The sequence below is a fragment of the Protopterus annectens genome, chromosome 8.part0 (assembly GCF_019279795.1).
Source record: "Protopterus annectens isolate FY-2018-M chromosome 8.part0, PAN1.0, whole genome shotgun sequence".
Lineage (NCBI taxonomy): Eukaryota > Metazoa > Chordata > Ceratodontiformes > Protopteridae > Protopterus > Protopterus annectens.
Window position 1 is genome coordinate 631,494,269 of NC_056741.1, and position 23,110 is coordinate 631,517,378.

A 23,110-nucleotide genomic window follows, 5' to 3' on the forward strand; every position below is an offset into this window, starting at 1 on the left:
GCCAGCAAAAACAAAACACTTGTCTCACACTAATCCTGATTAGTCTACACAACAGAAATATGCCGATTCCTTAACAGACCTGGATCAGATCTGCAACAAACCACAAATCCTTTATTACAATTAATAAAAGGTATATGCAGAAAGTTCCTAAATTTATTCTTTAAATTTCACACAGTTCCTATTATTTTTTTTTTCTTTCTTCATAACTGGTTACTTGTTCAGTCTGATATCAAGCTCCTTAACTATTCGATAAGAGGAGGAGGTCAGTGGAAACTGAAAAGCAGTATTTGTCAAATGTCATCTTCTCATCTGCAGAGGCATGCACTGATATCACTTACCATCAGTAGAGACATGCACTGACATCAATCCTGATCAGCAGAAACATGGACTGACATCACTCATCATCAGTGGAGACATGCACTGACATCACTTACCATCAGTGGAGACATGCACTGACATCACTTACCATCAGTACAGACATGCACTGACATCACTTACCATCAGTACAGACATGCACTGACATCAATCCTGATCAGCAGAAACATGAACTGACATCACTCATCATCAGTGGAGACATGCACTGACATCACTTACCATCAGTACAGACATAAACTGACATCACTTACCATCAGTACAGACATGCACTGACATCACTTACCATCAGTGGAGACATGCACTGACATCACTTACCATCAGTAGAGACATGCACTGACATCACTTACCATCAGTGGAGACATGCACTGACATCACTTACCATCAGTAGAGACATGCACTGACATCACTTACCATTAGTGGAGACATGCACTGACATCACTTACCATCAGTAGAGACATGCACTGACATCACTTACCATCAGTGGAGACATGCACTGACATTATAAAGCATATAGATGCACTGTCGTTATGAACAAACATTACTCACTGTGTACTTTAAATACTCCAAAAACCAGACAACATGCAAAGACTACTGGAGAATTGCATGAGAGACTCCACTTCACAATAATCCAGAAAAAATTGACAGGTGGCAACAACATACATCGGCAAAATGTACAATGACATGTTTTGGTTCTTGATGTCCACTGTAGGACTGCTCTAATGCAAATGGTGAAACCTAATAACTGTTCATCCTGCAAGTATGGAGATGCAAGATGGTGGTTCACTTTCCACTATACAATTTGCCTGGCTGCACACAACATTGTTACATTCCTGTAAACTGTCTAAATTGATGAAGAATGTCCCTGAGTTTACCTCATAGTTTTGATGTGTTCCTCATTCAGTTTGTGCTCTTCTGGCAAATTGTCAGGGAAAGTGGTCATTGAATACTGGCAAACATTTTAATTTCAGACTTCATATGCTTTAGAAAACTCAAGGCATTGCATAACCTCTTATTCTAGCAACTTTTTAAAATATATTACAGCAATAATTAAAATCTGGCCCTGATTTTAAACCTATATTCCCTCATTACTTTTGGTTGTGCCCCGATTCATATGCCAAGAGATTGAGAGTGTTGTGCTTTGGACTGTTGTGATCAGTGCACTATTTCTGTGATCCAACATATAGAAGTAAATAAATAAATGCAGGTAAAGCAAACCCTGATGACTTGTATGTTACTGCAGCCCACACCTGTGCTCCCAAACAGCATGTGCATGACTTTCTACCTTTCAGTACTTATCCTACCTCACTTTATGCTGCAATTTGCCCATTTCCCATTTAACAGGAAATTGATCACTGCCTGCTATCTTGACAGCTTGGGTGTGAACACCAGCTCCTGCATTTCAACAGTCTTCAGTTAATTGTAAGGGCAGGGAAACAGCTGAAGTATATGTAAATGTAACGAGTCAGAGTGAAGTGTAAATCCATGGCCTGCAGGCTCTTCTAAGTTGGGTGTATGGTTTAGAAGGTATTTACCTCCTTTCACTGAACAACATACTTTCAGAAACCTGTTCCTTAGCAAGTGTGCACTATGGGGAATGCATGACAATTGTGCCTGGTCAATGAACACCCGGAGGAAATGTATTTTGGTGCCTTATAGGAGAACCAGCTGCAACATTTTCCTAATCTTTTTCTATATTAATTATAGCTAAGTAGATATTCACTCTCTTCTTATATATAACAGTGTTTCATCTGATACATGTTTTGCTTGTTGGCCAGGATGGTAGAGAAGTTAAACGATCTTTCTGATGGTCACAACTTGTATGTTTTTAAAGTATAATGGTGAAAGTCACTACAGAAAACATGAAAAGCAAATATGATGGCTTTTTGCATGGATACAGGACTGTGAACAGTCAGAAGGGGTATGGAAGCAGCGGGAAAAAGGACTAAATGGATAGACCAAATGGAGGTAAATTCAGTATTGTCAGTGTGTTATGCAGTGGGGGGGTGGTCTTTCAGAGAGGTGAGTGTACAGCTTGGCTGGTGGCTGTAGGAAATATTAAATTATATATAAATTAAAATATTAAAAATATTTAATTGGAAATTAACTTCTTCTTGTGTGATGCTTTAAAATTGTTATGTACACAGTCCTTGTGAAAAGAAAGCTTTGTAGTCGGGTATAATCTGTAAATACTGTCAAACATGGAAGGCCTGTCAAAGACATATGAATGACAGTGGTATTATACTAGGATATAGTAAGAATGAATGCATAATCATTGGCGTGGAGTAAGTCAACACAGAAGAAAAAGAAGATGGTGGGGTGGTAGTTGCAGAGACCATCTTGTAACAAAGGGTGGGTGAAAAGGCAGGTCCACAGAAGCTTTTTGGGAATTTATTGGAACATTCAGGAAACACACATTCACAGTGCTCATAAATGCAGTTTTCATGAATAATTACAATAGTTTGTACAATGTTTAACACTAAGAAAACATTAAATGCCTTGAGTTATTTTTGCAAACTATTTTTAAGGATCCTAATGTTGACACTGTCTGCTCTATGGCCTTGTACATGAGCTCTGCTCCATTACTTAAACACAGCAGGTCCGTGGCATGTCTTTACTCATGTTGAAGACTAAATATATAAACAAATAAAATGTCAAGTGTGGAATAAAGTGCCAAAGTGCTGAAGCACGGATAAAAGCTGCAGTGAAATCTGACTGTAAACATGTGTGCTCTTTCCAGCAATGAAAATGACAAGCCGCAGTCTTCAGTTACTAGTCAGGCCAGAGAAACAGCCAAAGGATGTGTTTATATAATTCTCTCTTGTACAGCTCCATAGCCTGATTCTTGAACTCGACTCTCTATTCTTAAGATAAGATAGATTCATTTTTCATAAGTATAAGGTGCAATGTTTTAGCCTAATCAGTAGAACGTTTTTTCAATATGCAATATTCTCAAATGTCTGCATTTTACTCTCCTTTATATGTGCTAACACAGTCCATCACTTTGGCACATATTACTGCCCAGAGCTGGTTCACAAATGGATTTTACCTTAAAATGTCAGCACCATGTGCTGTACTTTTCACAAACAGAAAACAATCATCATTCTGTCCATTTTTAGTTAGTTGCAGGTAATCTATTTGTCCCTAATAATCATCTACCTCCTGTGACTCTTTCTGAATGTCATGGAAAACAGGCGGTGCCAGCTTCTCTCCCAAACATGCAAATGAATGGGTACAGCTTCTTAAGTGCTATAGGTCAGTAGAAGGCAGACACATACTCTATATGATTGTCCTAGTCTCCAGTAGTCCAACTACATCCAAAATAATGTACTGCTGTTCTTCTTACCGTCTTAATTCTGCATGTTTATACCATTTTATCTCAAACATCTGTTAGCAAGAATGACAGTGAACAGCTAGAAAGGCAGATTAGCTAGGTAATTATTATTTGGTTATCTAAAGTCACGTGACTATATTCTACTTTCTTACACTCTTATGCCTATATACTATATAACACTATAAAATGTTTTTTGTAGTGCATGGCTAGGTTTAAAAAGGCCCTTGTGGTCGTTAGCTTAGTACACACCTACGAACTTATTGATTCTGTCAACAATGACATACCATTGAGCCTGCCTGTTTGCCATTCCCCTATTTTCTGTGGCCTCTATGGTTATTTAACTTGTAGGACAGGTGTACTTTTCTTCGATTCCCCTATTTTCTGTGGCCTATATTATCCTATGGGACTGGTGCACTTTTCTTTGTTGCATAAATAAATTTGTTTCATATGGATTACGATTTAAAATGAGCTGTGAATGTTTATTACAACTTCCTCATCATTAAATCAAAAATCAATTAATAAAATTATGTCACTTGTGACTGCAGACTCAGTCAGCATCATTCATGTTTGTGTTAGCAGTAAACTTCTAAAAATGTTTTGTTAAAAGTGGGGCAACAAAACTCCCAAAACTACAAGGAAAAGCAGTTATTCAAATACTCAATCCCCCACTCTCATTTTGGAACCCAAAATGATGCCAGCTGTATTTTCCATAATTTCACCTTTCTAATTTCACCTTTCTAAGACACATGGCAGGTTTATAATGATGTGTTGAGATGGAACCACAGTGTTATCTTTGAGAAAGAAAATGGATCTATCCTACTGAAGAGAATTTAGTATTGCCCATACAATAAAAATGTTATCTTTCATTTCAGCTTACCAGACTACATTAATTTATTACCCTTGCAGAACCAGTCATGGAATTCAGTCTATACCATAAGCATATCCATAATTAGAATATTAGATCAACACATTAATACGCAGAGAAAAGATCAGGTGCCCTTTAGGTTAGATCAATGCATTAATAAACAGAGATGATCGGGTCCCCTTTATGTTTATCCACTTCTTCGGTGAACCCAAATGCACTCCCCATCTTTCACCAATTACAAGCATTTAGGAATCCTGCTGGTGACCTACATTCTACAGTTGTCTCTGTCAGGTTATTTCATGGCCCTACCACCCTGTCTTTAAAAGGTAGAACTAAAATCTGAGACACAGAAATGGGAAGTATAATTGTCTTCATTTTCAATACCAAAGCCATACAACGTGGAAAGCTAAACAGGATGAAAAGAACCTTTAAAAGAGTAGTTTAATTTTAAATACCAAAATTATGAGCATATAATACTAAATGCTCTGAAACAAAACCCATCTATTCACAACAATATTTTAACAGAAAAGATACACTCTGTACTCCTCATGTGAGAGGACTTTGACCCCACATCCTGACTACGTAATTAGTTTAACCCCATGGCCACATAACTATAGACAAAAAAAAAAAAAATCCTAAGTGAGCCTAGTTCCCCCCTTTCTCTGTCATCACAAAGCCTTTAATTTAGAACAATTTAAAGTGGTGTGGGGAGGTGCAATCATCTCCTACATAGGGACTGCAGGAAGACCTGTTCTATTGAAAAAAAAAATAAGTCCATTTTTGTCATATAAACTGCAACGTCTGTGAAACTCATATTTTCTTGACTTCTCTGCATAATTGTACAACTGCATATACTCTTTTAGGAATAGGACTGTCATGAATTATATGAATGTCAAAATGAAACGGTCTTACTTCAGGACACATATCCCAATTCAACCATGTCTGAAAAATTAATTTTCCACTTCTATTGTTTGAAAGGGAAGATAATGTCCCTGAAACTTTTACTAGCTATTTTAAAGGCTTAATATTGAGGATGATGAAGGCAACAGCACCAACCTTCCATATAAGTTGTCTTCATGGAAATATGGTTGCACTGACATATAATGTAAACTTTGAGGGCAATGATAGTAAAATAACACCATATTCAATCCCTGACAATTCTGTCAGCTATCTAAATGTATGAAAAGACCAGCAGGAAATGTAGCTGTTTAGGTAATTCAATGTGTACATCTGCAAACAATCAGGATTAAGAGCTTCTGGGTATTGTTCTGATTTTTTTCTTTTTCATTCTCTACTAGTTTTAATCAGAGTTGTATCTTTAATGCTTTTGGTATTAGTTCATTAAGCTTTTAAAGTAGACTAGAACCCTCTGAAACATACTTTTTGAAGTCTGGTTTAAACTTTTCACCTTCCAGTGTCCATGCCTTTTCTCTCTTCCATTCTGTTCTAACTCAGCCTAACCTAACCAGTACATGGTGTTACAATGGTTCCACATTGTGCTGCCGTATGACTATGCTGGCTGAAGAGGACTGAAGTATACCTTGACTACCTATTTACTGCTTCTAAACTCACTGCTGCACTATAACCCCCACCCCAAATTCCTTCCTGCCCTTTGCAATCATTCAAAGCCTTTCTGAATCTCGCAACTCACTCCATTTATCTTCTAACTTTTGCTATAAAAACAGTGTCTTCATACTTATAAATCTGGTGTATTTCTTCTGTCAGTGCAGCCCTTTTCGTCCTCCTCTGTTCTTTGAATCTCATCTAATGCAATGGCCTCTGATTATTATCTACACCCTAATAAAGTCACCCCTTCCTTCCCTTCCCTCCTGAGTATACATGCCCAGTTATGCCAGCTTTTACTCTGAAGTTAACTGCAATCCCACTCCCTTTAATTTGCACCTATTCTGCCATCACTACCTCTTCTTCACTCTCTGGCCACCAGAACTGCATGTATCTTTTCAAGTGTGTTCATTCTAAACCTTTGTACTGTGGCAGTATGTCCTCATTACCCACAGTGTATCCCTTGTGTACATAACTCTCAACTGTCCAGATTTTCAAAGAATATTCAGATGTTTTTGCCTCATTTTTTTGGTCTGTTCCTCATTAAATTTACGGTTTGTTTGCAAGTCATTGGGGGTTGAAGTCAGCAAATAATGACTTACATTTCAGTTTCAGACTTCATATCCTTCAGAAAATGCATGCTAACATAAATCCTGTTATTATATCAACTTTCTAATTGTATAACAGCAATATTTAAAATCTCTTCCTATTTTTGGGCCTTTTCACCCCATTATTTTAGGCTTTGTCCAGATTTATTGAGCTAAGAAGTTGAGAGGTATGGTTATGTATTACATCCCTCTTGCCCTTCCATATGTACATGTTTGATGCATGCAGCCCTTTTCTTACTGTAACACCATTCCTATGGACATCTTAGTGTCCCTCTGATGACTTTTGTCCATCAGCCTGAAGTCTTTTTCACTGCAAGGCTACCAGGTCTATCTATACTAGCACAAACATGTCCTTAGCAATGTAATACAGTGTAAAATCATACCATGTCCCTGAGCACATCTCCCTTGTCATTTAACATAACATCCTACTGGCCTTCACCATAGCCAACTCAGAATCTACCGCATAACTGAGGTTAGGAAATATCTGGTAGGTATAATTTCCCCTTGTCTTTCTTCTTTAAATTCACTTTCCTTACTCTGTGCAGCTGTGCTACATTCTCAAATCCTTGTAGTAAGTATTTGTTCTCAGATCCATGCAGAAGTGCATAAAACTTTACTTCTTTACATTAAATAATAGCTGTCATGCAGGCTCCAAGGCTTGGCTCTGCTATGCCCCAGAAGTCCTGCATTTGACTACCCATCCAGGTACTTCAGTTGTCAGAAAGGTAGAGATGAAAGTGACTGGCTGATATCTAGATCACTTACATTCTGAAACAAACAGGAATGGCATCCAAGAAAAAGTAACAGAAATACAGCTCAGTGGCCAATGGTTCAGGTGAAGGGTACCTACAAAAAATACCTTGCATTCAAACCAAGCATTCCAGGTGCGTGGACATATAAATCTAGGACTTGGCTTACTAGGCACTGTACTTTATTCCAGCCTTCAAAGGGAGGTGTTAGGAACATCCAAAAATGTCATAATGCCCTACAGATGACAGTCATGTTCTGTAGCTCTTATCTCTTTCTCCCAGTATCACCAAACACCAGGACAACATGAAACAAATCAGCATAAAGAGGATAAGGAATTAATAGTCAAAGGATGGAGGGGGGGGTCAATTAATAGTCAAAGGATGGAGGGGGGGGCAGCAGCATTATTGTAAGAATAAAATCATAGCTGCCATCTCTCTATACACTATGCAAGCTTTAACAGCTTTCTTTGGAAACTTATTCAACATGCCTGATTATTGCCCAATGTCCAATACTTTCAGCAACTAAAAGAAATCCTGTTTTGCACTTCTCTGATTACATCAAAACAAGCAGCGACTAATTTTGTTCTCAATAAATCTTCAATGATTCTTGTTGTCTCATTTGACTACTAGTCTCATTCCCCTGTCAGTCAGTTTCCTCTCCAGCTCATGAGTGCATATTTCATCTTCATACCCCTCATCTTCTGTACCCCCTTGTTTAGTATATTACCAAAGTCCGGATTCTGCCCTACACTATGCACCTCTTAAAAAAAAGCTGGAGATTGAGCTGTGACATTTGCAGAACAGAATACCATCTCCTAGGCTCAAAGATAGTGAAATGCACTCTCCATGGTCACAGAAGACAAAAAAATAAACAAGATCTCTAGCTTATTGCTAAAACCTTCAGTTCCTGTCTTAGAATGCCACCAGTATTATGCTCCAAAACCAACATTTTCCATTGTCCTTTGTTTTCTGAGGTATCTGTGTTTATGTCTTAAGTTTTTTTTTTCACCATTTTCTTGGGAAGAGTCTAAGCAGAGAAATGGGTCCCCGCTCAAACAGAGTAAAGACTAACAGAATTGCATGAAAACTGGACAGTTCATGATGCCCAACAAAATCCCAAAGGTTACTAATGCCCCTTAGTAATGATTTATTATTAGAAGTCAAAATACTCAACACTCTTCTTCACTAAAAGATAATGTTAGTATAAGTAAATAGGTGTCTTCCAGAAACACATTTGTTGGAAATCTTTTTTATGAGATGGCAAATTCTTTAAGTGAAAACCTTACATGTTCCATTGAGACTATCTCCAACAATACTGTTAATCACTTTAAGGTAGCTATTTTCTAAACTTTTTAAAAATGTAAGATATTTGAACATTAAAGTTACAAAATTCACCAAAGCCCTAAGTAAAACAAACACATACAACTTACAGACTCAGTTTTACTTTGGGGTCTTGCTCCCAATCCCTTTGCCTGTACATATTATTTCCATCATTACACAACTGCAAGGTGAAAACAAACTGTCAGTCTCAACAAAACGAAACTTGAGCATGTAAAAAAATTACAAAAGTTGAAAATGACTAAATGTGTACTACATACAGCTATTCCATAAATCAAACATTCAATAAACAATATATCTTCCAAATAAATCTACAGAGATAAACTTTTAAGCTGTTAATGAGTTGCTTCCTTCCACCTTCATTTGCTTACTGTGTGATGTTGAGCAAGTCAATTAACTAGACAGTTCGCCTGCACCCAGCGGGCTTATCCAGTCAACAAACAGGTTGAAAAAAACAAAACACACCAGAACAGCTAGTCATTTCTCTCACTGTAATCCATGGATAGGTTCATAGGTTAACTGCCCTTGCAAGCCATTTTAAGCCTAGCCAGTTATCCCTTGTGAGATTCAAACTCTGCACCTTGTGTTTGTAATACAAACACCTTAACCATTATGCCACCCTCCCAACCCTTGTTCTGACTATTCTGTTTCAAAGAGCTCCCCTTCTAGTTCTAGTTTCCTTGTAGATAATGTTTTCAATACAGCTGAATATCATGTGAACTGATACGACTTAACATAAATAGAAACGTGGAAGATAGAGAGACTGCCTCAATGACAGTGAGATAAGTCCTTTGGAAAGAAAATGTTTATAATTCAGGCTTTACAGTCAGACGTGTGCAGGTGTTCCCCAGTAAGCTACACCAGGTGCTGCACTGGGCGCTCTGACTGTCTGCTGTTTTGTGCGCTGGAGGCTGTGTTTGGTATACATTATACATAAGCACCTCCTGCAATACTTACTTAACCACAAGAAAGGGAAGGTGAAAAACTACTAGGGAATACCAGGAAAAGAAGGATGGCTATCCAATTTTTCTGATGTGCTAGGGATGCATGCAGATGTTGACATTTATATGTATTTATGTTCCTAGTGGGTGAAACAGACAGATCTCACCATCTGGTACCTTCTGGATTAAGGACAGAGTCCCCACAAAGCAGACATTGTAAACAAGCTGTTTATTTTTAAGGCTAAACAGGAAACTATGCTAGCTATAGGAATACATGCAGATGTTACATGCACGTGATGGAATTGTGCTTACAAACCACAGAGATAACTGTGGGGAGAGGTTGCATTTAGGACAATAGCTATCTTACACATCTAAAACAACAGTTGACCTAAAGGATACCCCTTGCAATCCTACCTTTCTTGACATCTAACACAAAACTGCAATCAAACTTGATGCTGAAAAGATAAGTCAGCAGCAGAACTACTTGAATCGGTTTCTTTGTTTAAATCCATCTGTGATTGCTTAACTAACAATGTTCTAAAGGAAGCAGAGCAGGATTTTAACTAGACAATTACTTGTTGTAGGAGCAACAAATCACCAATATCTGCAGCAAGTTCATTTAGTACAATACTTGTCAGAGAGCCGACTGTGTCTAAGGTTGCTACATGTGACAGTAAGCCACAGCAGACAAACCGTTTTAGTGTATCCTTTGCATACTATGTAACTGGATATCCAAGGCAGTTCTACACTGGGCTGTTTAGGAAAAGAGCATCTTCACTATACAGGTATGTAGAGTCACTGTCATTTGGGCTACATACAGTAGTAGGACTAGCAGAAGAGGGTCTGCGATTAGTAAATGCACAACCAAAGAGAGAGAATAGAAACTGGTTATTCATACAGCAGCAGGCCAAACAACAGTAAGTCATGTTCCCTTTAACCAAGCACTACTTTTATTTGTGACAGCAGAATGTCTGAATTATAAAATAAGCACCCTTCCCACCAGAGACACTGAAAATGACTGTACACGGAAGCATCATCTTTCTCTCTCTTTATGTGATATACAAACTGGCATCATAATGACGTAACACTCATATTTCGTCTGATTGTGCGGTTGGAAATCCCACATCAGGAGGAGCCATTTTACATTTTATTATAGAGACATTTTCTGTTACAGCTCACTGCAAATGTCATAGTAGCTCAAAAAGACAAGATTAAAAACATGCATAATTTTAGCAATCAGAAATTACCCCAATCATGTAGAAAAGCAGTGCCAATTAACTGGAGAGCTTCATCCTTCTCGTTCATGGAGTAGTAGAGACATTACATCCACTAAAAATTCATCATTCACTGTCAGACTTCAAAATACTTTCTTATACAGATAAAGCTATATGTAACTCTTATTCTGAAAAGTATACTTTTCGGCTGTTCTAAAGTGCTCACTGGCTATTTGCATCAATCTGCCAGTGTGCATTAGGAGTGTTAGATCACTAGTGGCCATTTACATTGATAAAGTGCTTTTTCTTCTTCTAGATTATATAACTATGTTCTTGAGCATGTGTGTGACAATGGAACTTAGTAATGAAGATAATGAACAATCAGACGTTTACCTTTCAGAGTGAGGTATACTCTGGGGACTGACTGCCTGTGGCTGTAGATTCCACACAAGAACAAAGCTATGCTAAGCATCTGTACAGGTATGCTGGTTGCCATGGTAAGTGGGTGGATCTTGCTGGACCTGAAAGAAAGAAAAAACATAAAGGTCAAAAGTAAGTTCCTTATTATTGCTGCTTCATTTTTTTAATAAACTGCTTGTCATACACCCATAATGTATAACAAAGTGCTTCAAACTTACCTTGCAATCACCTGCCAGTCTCAAGTGAATTTCTGGACTTTCTCAAACAAATCCTCCCTGTAGTGAGTATGCAGAGGCAGCTAAACTTCTAACTTATTTGGTCTTCTATAGTTTTACTCTTGGGATAAATATGCTCTTGAAATGCAGGAGGAGGGGTTTGGGACTACAGTGCTGATAATAAACCCTAGCTCCTGGTACTGCCTTTGGCTGGCAGTGAAGCTGTTTACAAATCAGTCTAAAATGTATACTCAGTGTTTTGAAAAGAAGGCCACTCACATATCTGACAGTCACAATGTTCACAATGTTCACTAATCGGGAAAGTATTAGAAGATTAAACAAATCACACAGACTGCAAATTAATCTGATAGCCAGTGTTCAAATTAGGATAGCAGACAGGATGGCACATAGCACTTTGTTTGCCAGTCTAAGAAAGTAAATAAAAGAATGCACAGTAAATACATTACTGTGCAGGGAAGTAGGTTCAAAACTATTCAGTGTGGATAAATAATCGGTCTTCTAAGACTTTTTGCTAGAACGTTTGGATTTCTTGTCTTATTTGCAGTCTAGTCTGTAAGGTTACAATCTTGAGATTTTTAAACTTGTATCATTTTAGCAGTGCTGTACCTATGTGTTCTCTTACATTTCCTTTTTCTTTTTTAGTACTAAAGTGCAAATGTTATTATGTAGGTATCTTATTCACTTAAACGCAGTAATGCATAAAATAATGCTATATAAAGCTGAAAATTAAGGCAGGCTGTGCACATGTACACACGTACACACAGATACACTGTGCACTCTACTCAAGATAATAATACGTATATATATATATATATATATATTTATATATATATATATATATATATATATACAGAGAGAGAGAGCTATACACACACACACACACACACACACACACACACACACACACACACACACACACACACACACACACACACACATATATATATATATATATATATATATAGAGAGAGAGAGAGAGAGAGAGCTATACACACACACACACACACACACACACACACACACACACACACACACACACATACACATACATATATATATATATATATATATATATATATATATATATATATATATATATATATATATATATATATATATATATATATTTATATAAAATACTTCTCAGCCTCATAGAGCAAGAAATCTGGACAAAGCCACAAATGATGGGGTACAAACGTCCAAAAATAGGTACAATTTTTAAATATTGCTCTTACAAACTGAGAAAGTTAATAAAATAACAGCTTTTGCATTAGCATTAATTTTCTGAAGAATATGAAGTCTGAAACTCAAATGTCTGCTATTATTTTTTGACTTCATTCCTAAAAGTTTAGCCACTGTTTTTCCAGAAAACCACAATTTTATGAGAAAAAGAAAATATGGACAGTCGGCAGGAATGATATATACATACATGTGTGTGCATATATATATATATATATATATATATATATATATATATATATATATATATATATATATATATATATATATATATACATATATATATATATTTATATGGGTCACCTTCATACTACTGAAATGCCACTTATCCAACTTTTAGAAGATCGAGACGAGAACTCCGAGAGTACAAAACACTGACTGCTCAGAACACCAACAGGTAACTAAAGGTAAGTAACTGTTTGGACTGCATGTTGACCTTTGCCCCTTACTTTCACTGTAGTGTTATCTCGGAGTTGGTATATTTGGTTAGGGGGGTATGGGGGCTGTTTTCTTTGCTTCCGTTTTAGTGTGCTTGTCGGTTTGGCCAACGGGTTATACATATATATATATATATATATATATATATATATATATATATATATATGTGTGTGTGTGTGTGTGTGTGTGTCACAAACACACACACACAATTTGCATAAGCTCAGACAAATGCAGTAATTTCGTCTTAAAACATTGACTTTGACAAATTTCCACAAGTTCACATTTAGACAAGATCCTGTTTGCATTTTATTAGCTACCTTAAATAAATGAAGCTGACTTTCCAAAGAATAATCAGGTAGTGCAACTTTGGTTAAGTGACATCTCACACACTTGGCCTGACACCCATCATCTTTCCTGAAATTCTGATGCTGTCACTTCTTGTACATGAAAAACATAAATGGCTGACTGCCTTTAGACCATACATGCTAGTTTGAATTGTTACAGAAATTAACATACTAGAAATGAAGAATTTAAGACTGAAGTTCTGAATAAACATTCATGCGATCTTACAACTTTATGTGCGATGACAAACATTTCTTTCTAGCTTATCACAAGTGGCATTCATAGCTGTAACAAGAGCTGGTTGTTACCAAGTAGTTTATTTTAATAAGACATGCAAAGTCACGTACATGGTACCATGTCTATGATCGGTGCAGCTTTATGCCAGGCAGGAGGTAAGTAAAGGAAAACAAAGAATGCATGTTTGACAAACCGGGAGTTACATCAAAGTCTGTCTAAAGATGTTCAGATTCCAGTGAGCATGCAGGCTTCATATGTCTTTGAAGTTTACAGGCTGGAAAAAGCTAAATACCTTGGGAAGGGAGTCTTGTCTCCTACCTGTCTCTTTTACCCTTTGCCTGCTTAATGATGAAAAAGGTTAATTAGTTGCGCTCTCTCTCTCTCTCTCTTTCTTCCTTTCTTAGCAACCCTCCCGGCGTCTTCTGCTTTTCTTTGCTGTTTCTGATATTCTGCCAGCAGCCACCTGTGTGTGCCTGAAGCTTTTCATTGTTCTCATATTACTAAATCTTGAAATAAGATAGAACCTATCACTATAACGATCCCCCCATGTCGTAGAGAAAAAGAAAAAGTATTACTTGGAGAAATGCAGAACCAGTATTAGCATAAAGGCAGATTGCACTGCTAACCTGCCCACCAAAGTTTTTTTTGCCATCCATCATAACAAGATATGAAGGCCCCATCAGGCCAAGGTTAAAATAAGTGTCCCCAAAGTCCCTTTCAAAGATGGTGGTGGTATTAAATGCAGTGTGCTAAGAGAAGTATTATTTGAAGGAGAGAATGGAAACAATCTTAAATGATGCTCGCCATTAAGGACTTGTAGCAGTTGTGTGAAATCCATGCAGAGTGCAGTCTCTGGGCTCATGGCCTGTTACAGTACTTCTCAAAGGTAGCACTTTAACAGAAAAATACAATGTGCTCCATACACAGAAGAGAGCTTACAGGCTGCCAGACTGGTTACTCAGACTGTCTTGCCTATAGTATCAGTATCAGTGACTAAGGATTCACTGCTAATCTTCTGTGCTGGGAAAAATGATAAAGCCCCAATTAATGTAGCCAACATTACATATAACAGTCTCTTCACAAAGCAATATCCTGTTAGGTCATAAGGAAGGAGAGGTGAGTTATAACACTTGCAAGGAACTCGCATGCTGTAGTTGTTTATGCTACACATGAAGATGTAACTACGGCATTTAGAGCCAAGGGGGAATCGACCAGGTCACATGCTGTAAAGGGTGTTGCGCTCCTCTGCAGCCTCGATACAGAGATCTCCAGGGCATCTTCATTAGCTCATTAGTCTCTGTCTTTCCACCTCTTCCAGGGAAGCTTCTAGCATTATTTATTCATGTACTGTCTCCTCTTGGCTTCAAGGAGTACCTAATTCCATTTTTATCCAGCTCACACAAATGGTCAGCAGACAGTACCAGCAAACAGAATTTACATTTTGCAAAACGCTAGCTGAATTATGTTTCACACCACTGCAGCTGTAGCTCAACGGCTACCTGTTGTCCACTGCAGTATGTGTGCATTTACATGTAAACCCATGCCCATGAACACATCACTGGGTATCCCACACGTCCAAAGAATATCTTATTAAAAGGCATTCTTCAATCTAGTAGTCATGTATTTTGAGTTATTACAAGAAAAACTTTATCGTAAATATCTGTACATCACATCGGGTGAGTCGTTTGAAGAAAATGATAACTTAATATAAATGAACTAAGAACTGAGGATCTTCATTTCCAGTTCCAACAGAACCCAAAGCCAAGTGTCATGATCATTCTGTGTTCTAATTCTTTTTTCTGAAATGAAACGATTCCCCCATGTGCTTAAATCTACATAAACAGTAACAAGTAAGAAATATGTAGTACAGTACAAGTACATCTGTCTTTGTAGACCTGTGGTTCTAGTACTGCAAAATGCATTACTAATAAAATGAATACAGGCTACTCCAGTAGCATGGTGATTATGTGACAGCCATGTGCTGTGTTGAACTGTTTAAGTCCGAGACCTCATGATCTCAGAGAAGCAGTATGAAAGACCAAACACTATCCAAGTGCTGTATTCTCCCTCACGGCCAAGACTTATGATTACTTTGCCACATCTTTCCGTTAGCAACACTGCACAGTCTGCTCCCAGCCTCACCTAACACTCCAGGACTTACCCAACAGATCTTCAGGCCCTGACTAGACCAACTACATTAACATTTTATTTTATTCATTTGCTTAGCACTAAACATAATACACTAAAATCTAGTAAAACACTGAAATGCAAACAAACAACAGCAGACATATAAAGATTTAAAAAATTCTCAATGGTCATTCAAAAATATAATAAATAAGCTGATTTGAAAATGCAAACTAGAACAAACATGACTTTAGGGACCTTTTGAAATTGCACACCGTAAGAGACTCATAAGGCACTGAGGTAATAAGTTCTAAAGCTGAGGTGTCTCATACAGGAAGGGATGTATCTTACATAATTCAGGATACAGTCCTACAACTACCAGCATCTAAAAAATGCCAGTATGGAGGAGAAAGACAGGACAACATGAGAGAAAAACTATAAAAGCTATGGGGAATCTCAGTCAAGAAGAACCAAACACGCTAAGACAAGAACTTTATAAACTATTTAAGACTGGGTAGGGAGTCTTCAACTCTGCAAGACTAATGAAATGTTCTTTGACTATCGCCCTGAAAATTAAACAGCCTTAGCTTGTCAAGTTCTGCTTCAAGTAGTCCAAGGAAATTAAGGCTTGAATAATATCAGCCAGGTGTACTGATATAAGAATTCACTTGATGCAAACTAGAAATTCAAAATTGTAATGAAAAGTTCAGAGGCATATATTTATAGTACCTTAAAGTCATAGTGAAAGATACACACACAAACACCCACCCATGTACACACATATATATATATATATATATATATATATATATATATATATATATATATATATATACATATTGGTCCTAGTCTGAACATCGAAAGTACATTTAAGAGAAATGTACTTGAGCGAATTCACTTTTGAGAAAATGTATTTTATCAAAAATGCACTTTCGCAAAAAAAAGAAAAAAAAACAAGCAGTTTGCATGCAGATTTAGTTGTACATCAACATGTAGTGTTGATTGTACAACTAAGCAAACTGTTGCTTAGATCGCGGTACAGTGGGGATAAGGGAATATTCCCTTTTCCCCACTGTAGTGCGATCTCGGAGTGAGGATATTAAAGTAGGGAAGGGTGGGAGGCACAGCCCCCACATGGGGGGGTGCAAGGGGACTTGCCCCCTGCATAAATGTGAGTAGTGTTTTATTTGTGTAGGTTTTTTGGCGTGTTTTTTTTTCTGCAACAGTGTTCAATTACATACTTTCGATGTAACAACATAGATCTACACACCCATATGGATATATATATATATATATAGATATATATATATATATATATATATATATATATATATATATATATATATATATATATATATATATATATATATATATATATGTATATACACACACACACACACACACACACACACACACACACACACACACACACACACACACACACACACACACACACACACACACAAACACACACACACACTGTCACATTTAGGTTCATAGATTCATAGGAGGTTGCTAGGCTAATGGACTTAGGGCCCTTATAAGCCTAGCTATGTTCAACCCTTGCTCTCTTAAGGGTCTAGAGATGTAGTCTATGTTACAAGCAGATCTAAATCAGTACTGACTGTCCCTTTCCAATAAGGAAGGTCATCCTACATCAGCACAGGTTAAAGTTTACTCATAGAACATTGACTACAATTAGGAAAACTTCCTCATCAACGTAGGAGGCACAAGGCAGGCTCAAAGAGCTCTTATTTGCTACCACTTTCTTTTCATTTCTGCCATGCAATCTAGAAGGATAAGAGTTCTTCTTTTTATATATTCATTTAATTTCTTATTAACACTTTTTACCCTCTCAGTTAGAGCATCTTCTGTGTGGCGACATATGGGAATGGGCGTTCCTTCATTGAAGGTTGTGCGTTAGGCCCAGCAAGCCAGCACATAAAACTCTACTGCCAATCATTAGCAGACCGAAGTTCCGCTGTGTCAACCCCTAACTGGGAAAAGCCGAAAGACACAAACAAACAAACCTAGAACCTCTGTCTACAAGTTCATAGTTTAGTACTAAGCTAACTGCCCTTGCGAGCCATTTTAAGCCTAGCCAATTATCCCTTGTGGGGCTCAAACCCTGCACCTTGTGTTTGTAAGGCAAACACCTTAGCCATTAAGCCACTTCCCAACCCCTAAAAGCTTGTTTTCAGTGGAACCAAGGAAGAAAAACACAGACATGAGGTGAATGAATCAAGAAAATCTTTAAGACATTGATAGATCAAGAACATCTATAAGGCATACTGCCATGATTCTTATTCAGTGGAATGTGAAATGAGGCAATGACATATATATATATATATATATATATATATATATATATATATATATATATATATATATATATATATAAATATATATATATATATATATATATATATATATATATATATATATAAGTACCAATTTGTTACAGTGCTAATTGTAAGAGGCTATTTGAAAAACAGAGTTAAGATCTATGCACAAGAGTCAGACAACACTAGAATGAGAGAACTACCGTAATCGATCACTATGCCCAATAGCTAAAACAATACATCTAAAAATGTTTGATATTTCACTGATTTTAATAGTTATTGAGTGTAAGCATGACTTATGCAATTAATACACAAAGGATACACAGTATATACAAATGACTTTTCATAGAGACTAGCAGATTAAAACATAACTGATACAACATATCAGCATCGGAGCACTAGAAAAAAACTGTTATTACATAAAATCTACAAATTAAATTTGCTAAAACAATGTTACAGTGAACGGGAATGGATCCTTAACTTTATATGCCTGGTTCTGCTGTTATGCTGCAAAAATGGGTTCCTCTGTTTAACACTGTGTATTTTTAAATATACGCACTGGCACTTAACGTACAGGATTGTTCATCAAAATGCAGCACATTTTGTAAGCACTCTATGTTTCTGCTGGAGTGACCAAGAAAAAATATGTTAGTTGCATCGGCCTTTTCCAAAACACATAGAAAATGCTGAGTGACTTCTCACAGTTGCTCATTAGGCAGAATGAGACTGTTAAAATAAAAACTCAAGAGATCTGTTTGCTGGACAGTCCACTGCTCTTATTGGCTCTTCTCCTTGCTATATTTATAGAATTCAAGTTTGTCCTGTTTCTAATATTAAAACTCCAGGAGAGTTAATGAACTTTGCCGAGCAATTTTATTATGTTTTTGATTAAAAAAAAAAAAACTCCACAAGAGAAAAGGAACATGGCAAATCTTGTCATCTATAGTATTAAAACTTTGTCAGACTGAATTAATAGGGTGAGATAGTGGACAGGAGAATTGCTCAGAATACATGACCACACAGTTATTTTTATAACAAAACTGTGAGCAAGCTGCTTATTTATGCATATGTAGGGATGACAAATGAGGCAGCTTCTATAAAGTCTCTTGCAATCTCAAAAACAAAACAAAACTATTCCTGGTGTTAATATTAGTAGGTAATTGTGCCTGTAACCCTTATGAATATATCAGAGCACATTTCTCTAACCACTATGTCTCTAGTAAAAGGATCAATATTTTAAATTATTTTATCTACAAGTTCTAACATCTTCTGTTTATTCTTGAATAAACATTTGGAGATGAAGGCCTAAGAACAGAATGTGACATTATAAAAGAGAATGCTACCTAATTTCCTTCACTTTCCTGTGCAGTTATGCAAAACTGGAGAAATTAAAATGAAAAGGAAACTTCTTTCTTATACTAAGCTGTTTTATTAAGAAAAAAATGGGACCTGGACAATTAGATGTGCATTGACAAGTTCACATTTGACTGGTGTACCTTCCTCGAAAGAGAGGATATGATCTGTGGGTGAATCATGGTTAGGTGAAAATGGATGTAAGACAGTTGTTTTTTATTTCCTATAATCCTATGAACATGCTTAATACCCAAATAAATGTATGACAAATATATTTTGAACAATTTTACATGTTTTAACATTTTTGTAGAACAGTTTTGAAAGGAATATCAGCCTGTCAGTGAATGTGTATTTACTCTGTGTCTGTATGAAATAATTTTACATCTATACAGCACAAATGTACTGACTTTGAGTGGTCTCAAAGGGAGTAGGTTTTGGCATAATGGTTAATGTCTTTACCTGATAGACACAAAGTACAGAGTTTGATTCTGACCTCAGGTCATTGGCTAGATTCAAAATGGTCCTTCAAGACCATTAGCCTAGTATTCACCTATGAACCTATAAATCTATAATCATTTAGCTAGGTATTACTAGTCACTTAGAAGAAGCTATGCACATAAACTGGCAGTCTGGTAATTGTGGCTGCTGGGGAGGTTCTCAATTCATCACTAACAACATAAACCAGTTCACCTATTGACAATACAGCAGCTTTTCTAAGAAAAGAAAACAAACAGAATACTAAAATCTTTTAACTTAACTGCTGTGGAAATTATTATGTGTTCCTCAAATGGGATAAATCTGTACAAGCCAAACAGAATAAAAAAAAACTCCAGTGCTATAAACTTTAAATGAGCACCAGTTGTAGGCTACATCTGGAAAACTTGCAATCCTTATGAAATTTTTATTCTATTGAAATGGAAGAAATTAAACATAATGTAATGTGTGCACTTTAAATAGGTTTGTTAATGCTGAAGTGCATAAATAACTGTGGCTGAAAACTATGATCAGGTTTGTTAGATGATTTATTCTTATTTTCCTGTTACTGTGTTTACTAACTCTTATATATGCTTGCTTCAGAGGATGACAACTTGGCACCACGCTTGTTATTTCAGACTCAATAAGTAAGAGATGAGCGATGCACCACACCATAAAATGTATCTCAACGATTTATTCAGAGCTGTATCTCAACAAGACAAAAAACAATAAACAATGGATTAGCGCTTTCAGCTATCAAAGCCTTCTTCAGATCCATTTTTTTACAACGATTATATGAAGCTACGTACAATGTAAATGATTTTGAGTGTCTATTACTGGTGACTTTAGATGTTAATAGCCTTTTTACGTCTATACCCAATGATTATGGGGTTGAAGCCATCAGAAGATTTCTTATGGAAGAAAAAATTGATCCTAGGCTAATTTGTATACTTCTTGACTTAATTCTCAGCAATAACATCTTTACGTATGAAGGCAAATACTATTGGCAAAGTTGGGGGGTAGCCATGGGCACCCCCTGTGCCAATAGTTATGCGAATTTGGTCCTAGCACAATGGGAGAGAGAATGGATGAGAGACTCAATGAATCAATGGAGCAAATGTATTACTTTATGCAATCATTTTGTTGACGATATTTTTATCGTTTGGAGAGGTGGTGGAGAGCAGTTAAATAGTTTTGTTTACTATCTGACAGAGACTACTGATTTTTTAAGGTTTAAATACAAAAGCTCCAGGTTTGAAATGGATTTTTTGGATGTTAGTATACGCTTAGACCTGAAGAAATGTATTTCTACCAGCCTCTTTCGTAAACAAATGTGGCGGAATCATATGTTGCATTATACTAGTACACATCCTTGACATATTTTCAGTAATATCGTGGAAAATCAGACAGTTAGGATTTCTAAACTCTGTACTAATGAAAAAGAGTTTATTGAGGAAAGGAATAGTTTACTGAAGAGTTTTGAACAGAGAGGCTTCCCGACTAGGAGAGTGAACTCAAATGTTATAGAAGCCACTAAACTGAGAAAAAAGAAGGGGAGACCTTTGTATTCAACTAGAATTGTAGGGAATGAGAGTCATCATACCAATACTAAGAATATGAATTCTTTGAGAGTTGGCTTAACTTTTGGATCTGACCATAATACTATCTGCCAAGTAATTAAGAAATACTGGCCGGTTCTGACTGCTGATACTAAGATAAAAGGCATAGTAGGTTCAACTCCAACTTTTCAGTTCAAAAATAAGAAAAATCTAAAAAGACTATTATGCTATAGGGAAGGAACAGGCTCTTCTGGCAGAATGATGAAAAAAGAAAGCTCTATAGGAACTAAAAAATGTGGATTTTGTAAGACCTGCTATGTAATGAACTGCACCAAGTCATTTACACATCCGGACACAGTTAAAATATTTTATTTTTCTGGGAGAGCTAATTGTGATAGTAGAAATGTGATTTACATTGCTACCTACACAGTTTGTACAGCTTTTTATGTGGGGAAAACCAATATGAAAGTGAAAGAAAGGATTTCCAAACATTTATCAGACATAAGGACCAGAAAAGAAACTAATGCTTTATTTACACATATAAAAAGGGCATAATTTTCATTTCATGATAATATCTCAGTTAAAACAAAATGAAAGAGAAGGTGATTTGGTGAATTTGACTGAACATGAGGAATCCAAATGGATTATGAGACTGCGGGCTGATCATCCACCTGGATTAAATGGAAGTGTACCAATCAAGCCGTTTTTGAAGAATAGAAAAATTATTCAGTATACAGCCTAACTTATTAAATATAATTCTCATATGGTTAACTTGTTAACAACTATCAATCATATGATTTTTATATATTGTGTACTATTGTCTGTTTGAAGGTTTAGATTATGACCCATATTGCCTTATTAATTGTTCTAGTGACTTGTATTATATTTATATATATTTATATTTTTATTTTTATTTCTAGTCACTGTTGTTTATAATAGAAATTCAAGATGGTCATCATATCTTTTTATGGTGCTGTTCAGATTTTATAGCTCCTAGGGTTCGTTGTTTATGACATCTTTAACGATAATGTTTGCTTATACTATTAATACATTTTTTCTGCTTCTGTTGTTTAATAATTTTTATGTAGGTAGTATATATTACATAATTTACAGATACATTATATTTTATATATTTTATTAGCACTTTGTTATTAAGGACTTTGCATACGTATTTTTAAATGCTAAAATGTCTTAAAAAAAAAAAGGTGGATCTGAAGAAGGCTTTGATAGCTGAAAGCGCTAATCCGTTGTTTGTTGTTTTTTGTCTTGTTGAGATACAGCTCTGAATAAATTGTTGAGATACGTTTTATGGTGTGGTGCATCGCTCATCTCTTAGTTATTGTTGTGATTTTGCTAAGCAAG

General features: G+C 36.3%; 1 protein-coding gene across 3 annotated transcripts in view; it reads right to left on the reverse strand.

The window, feature by feature from the left end:
* The window catches only part of LOC122808957 (semaphorin-3F-like), a 961,051-nt gene that overhangs the window by 588,111 nt on the left and 349,830 nt on the right, over positions 1-23,110 (reverse strand). For 2 of the 3 annotated variants that reach the window (XM_044080116.1, XM_044080115.1), the window contains one exon: positions 11,378-11,505. In XM_044080116.1, the coding sequence (XP_043936051.1) occupies positions 11,378-11,480 (103 nt within the window). In that variant the 5' untranslated portion in view covers positions 11,481-11,505. Of the gene's footprint in view, positions 1-11,377; positions 11,506-11,622; positions 11,709-23,110 lie in introns of those variants that run through there. The other variant, XM_044080117.1, reaches the window with a different exon arrangement.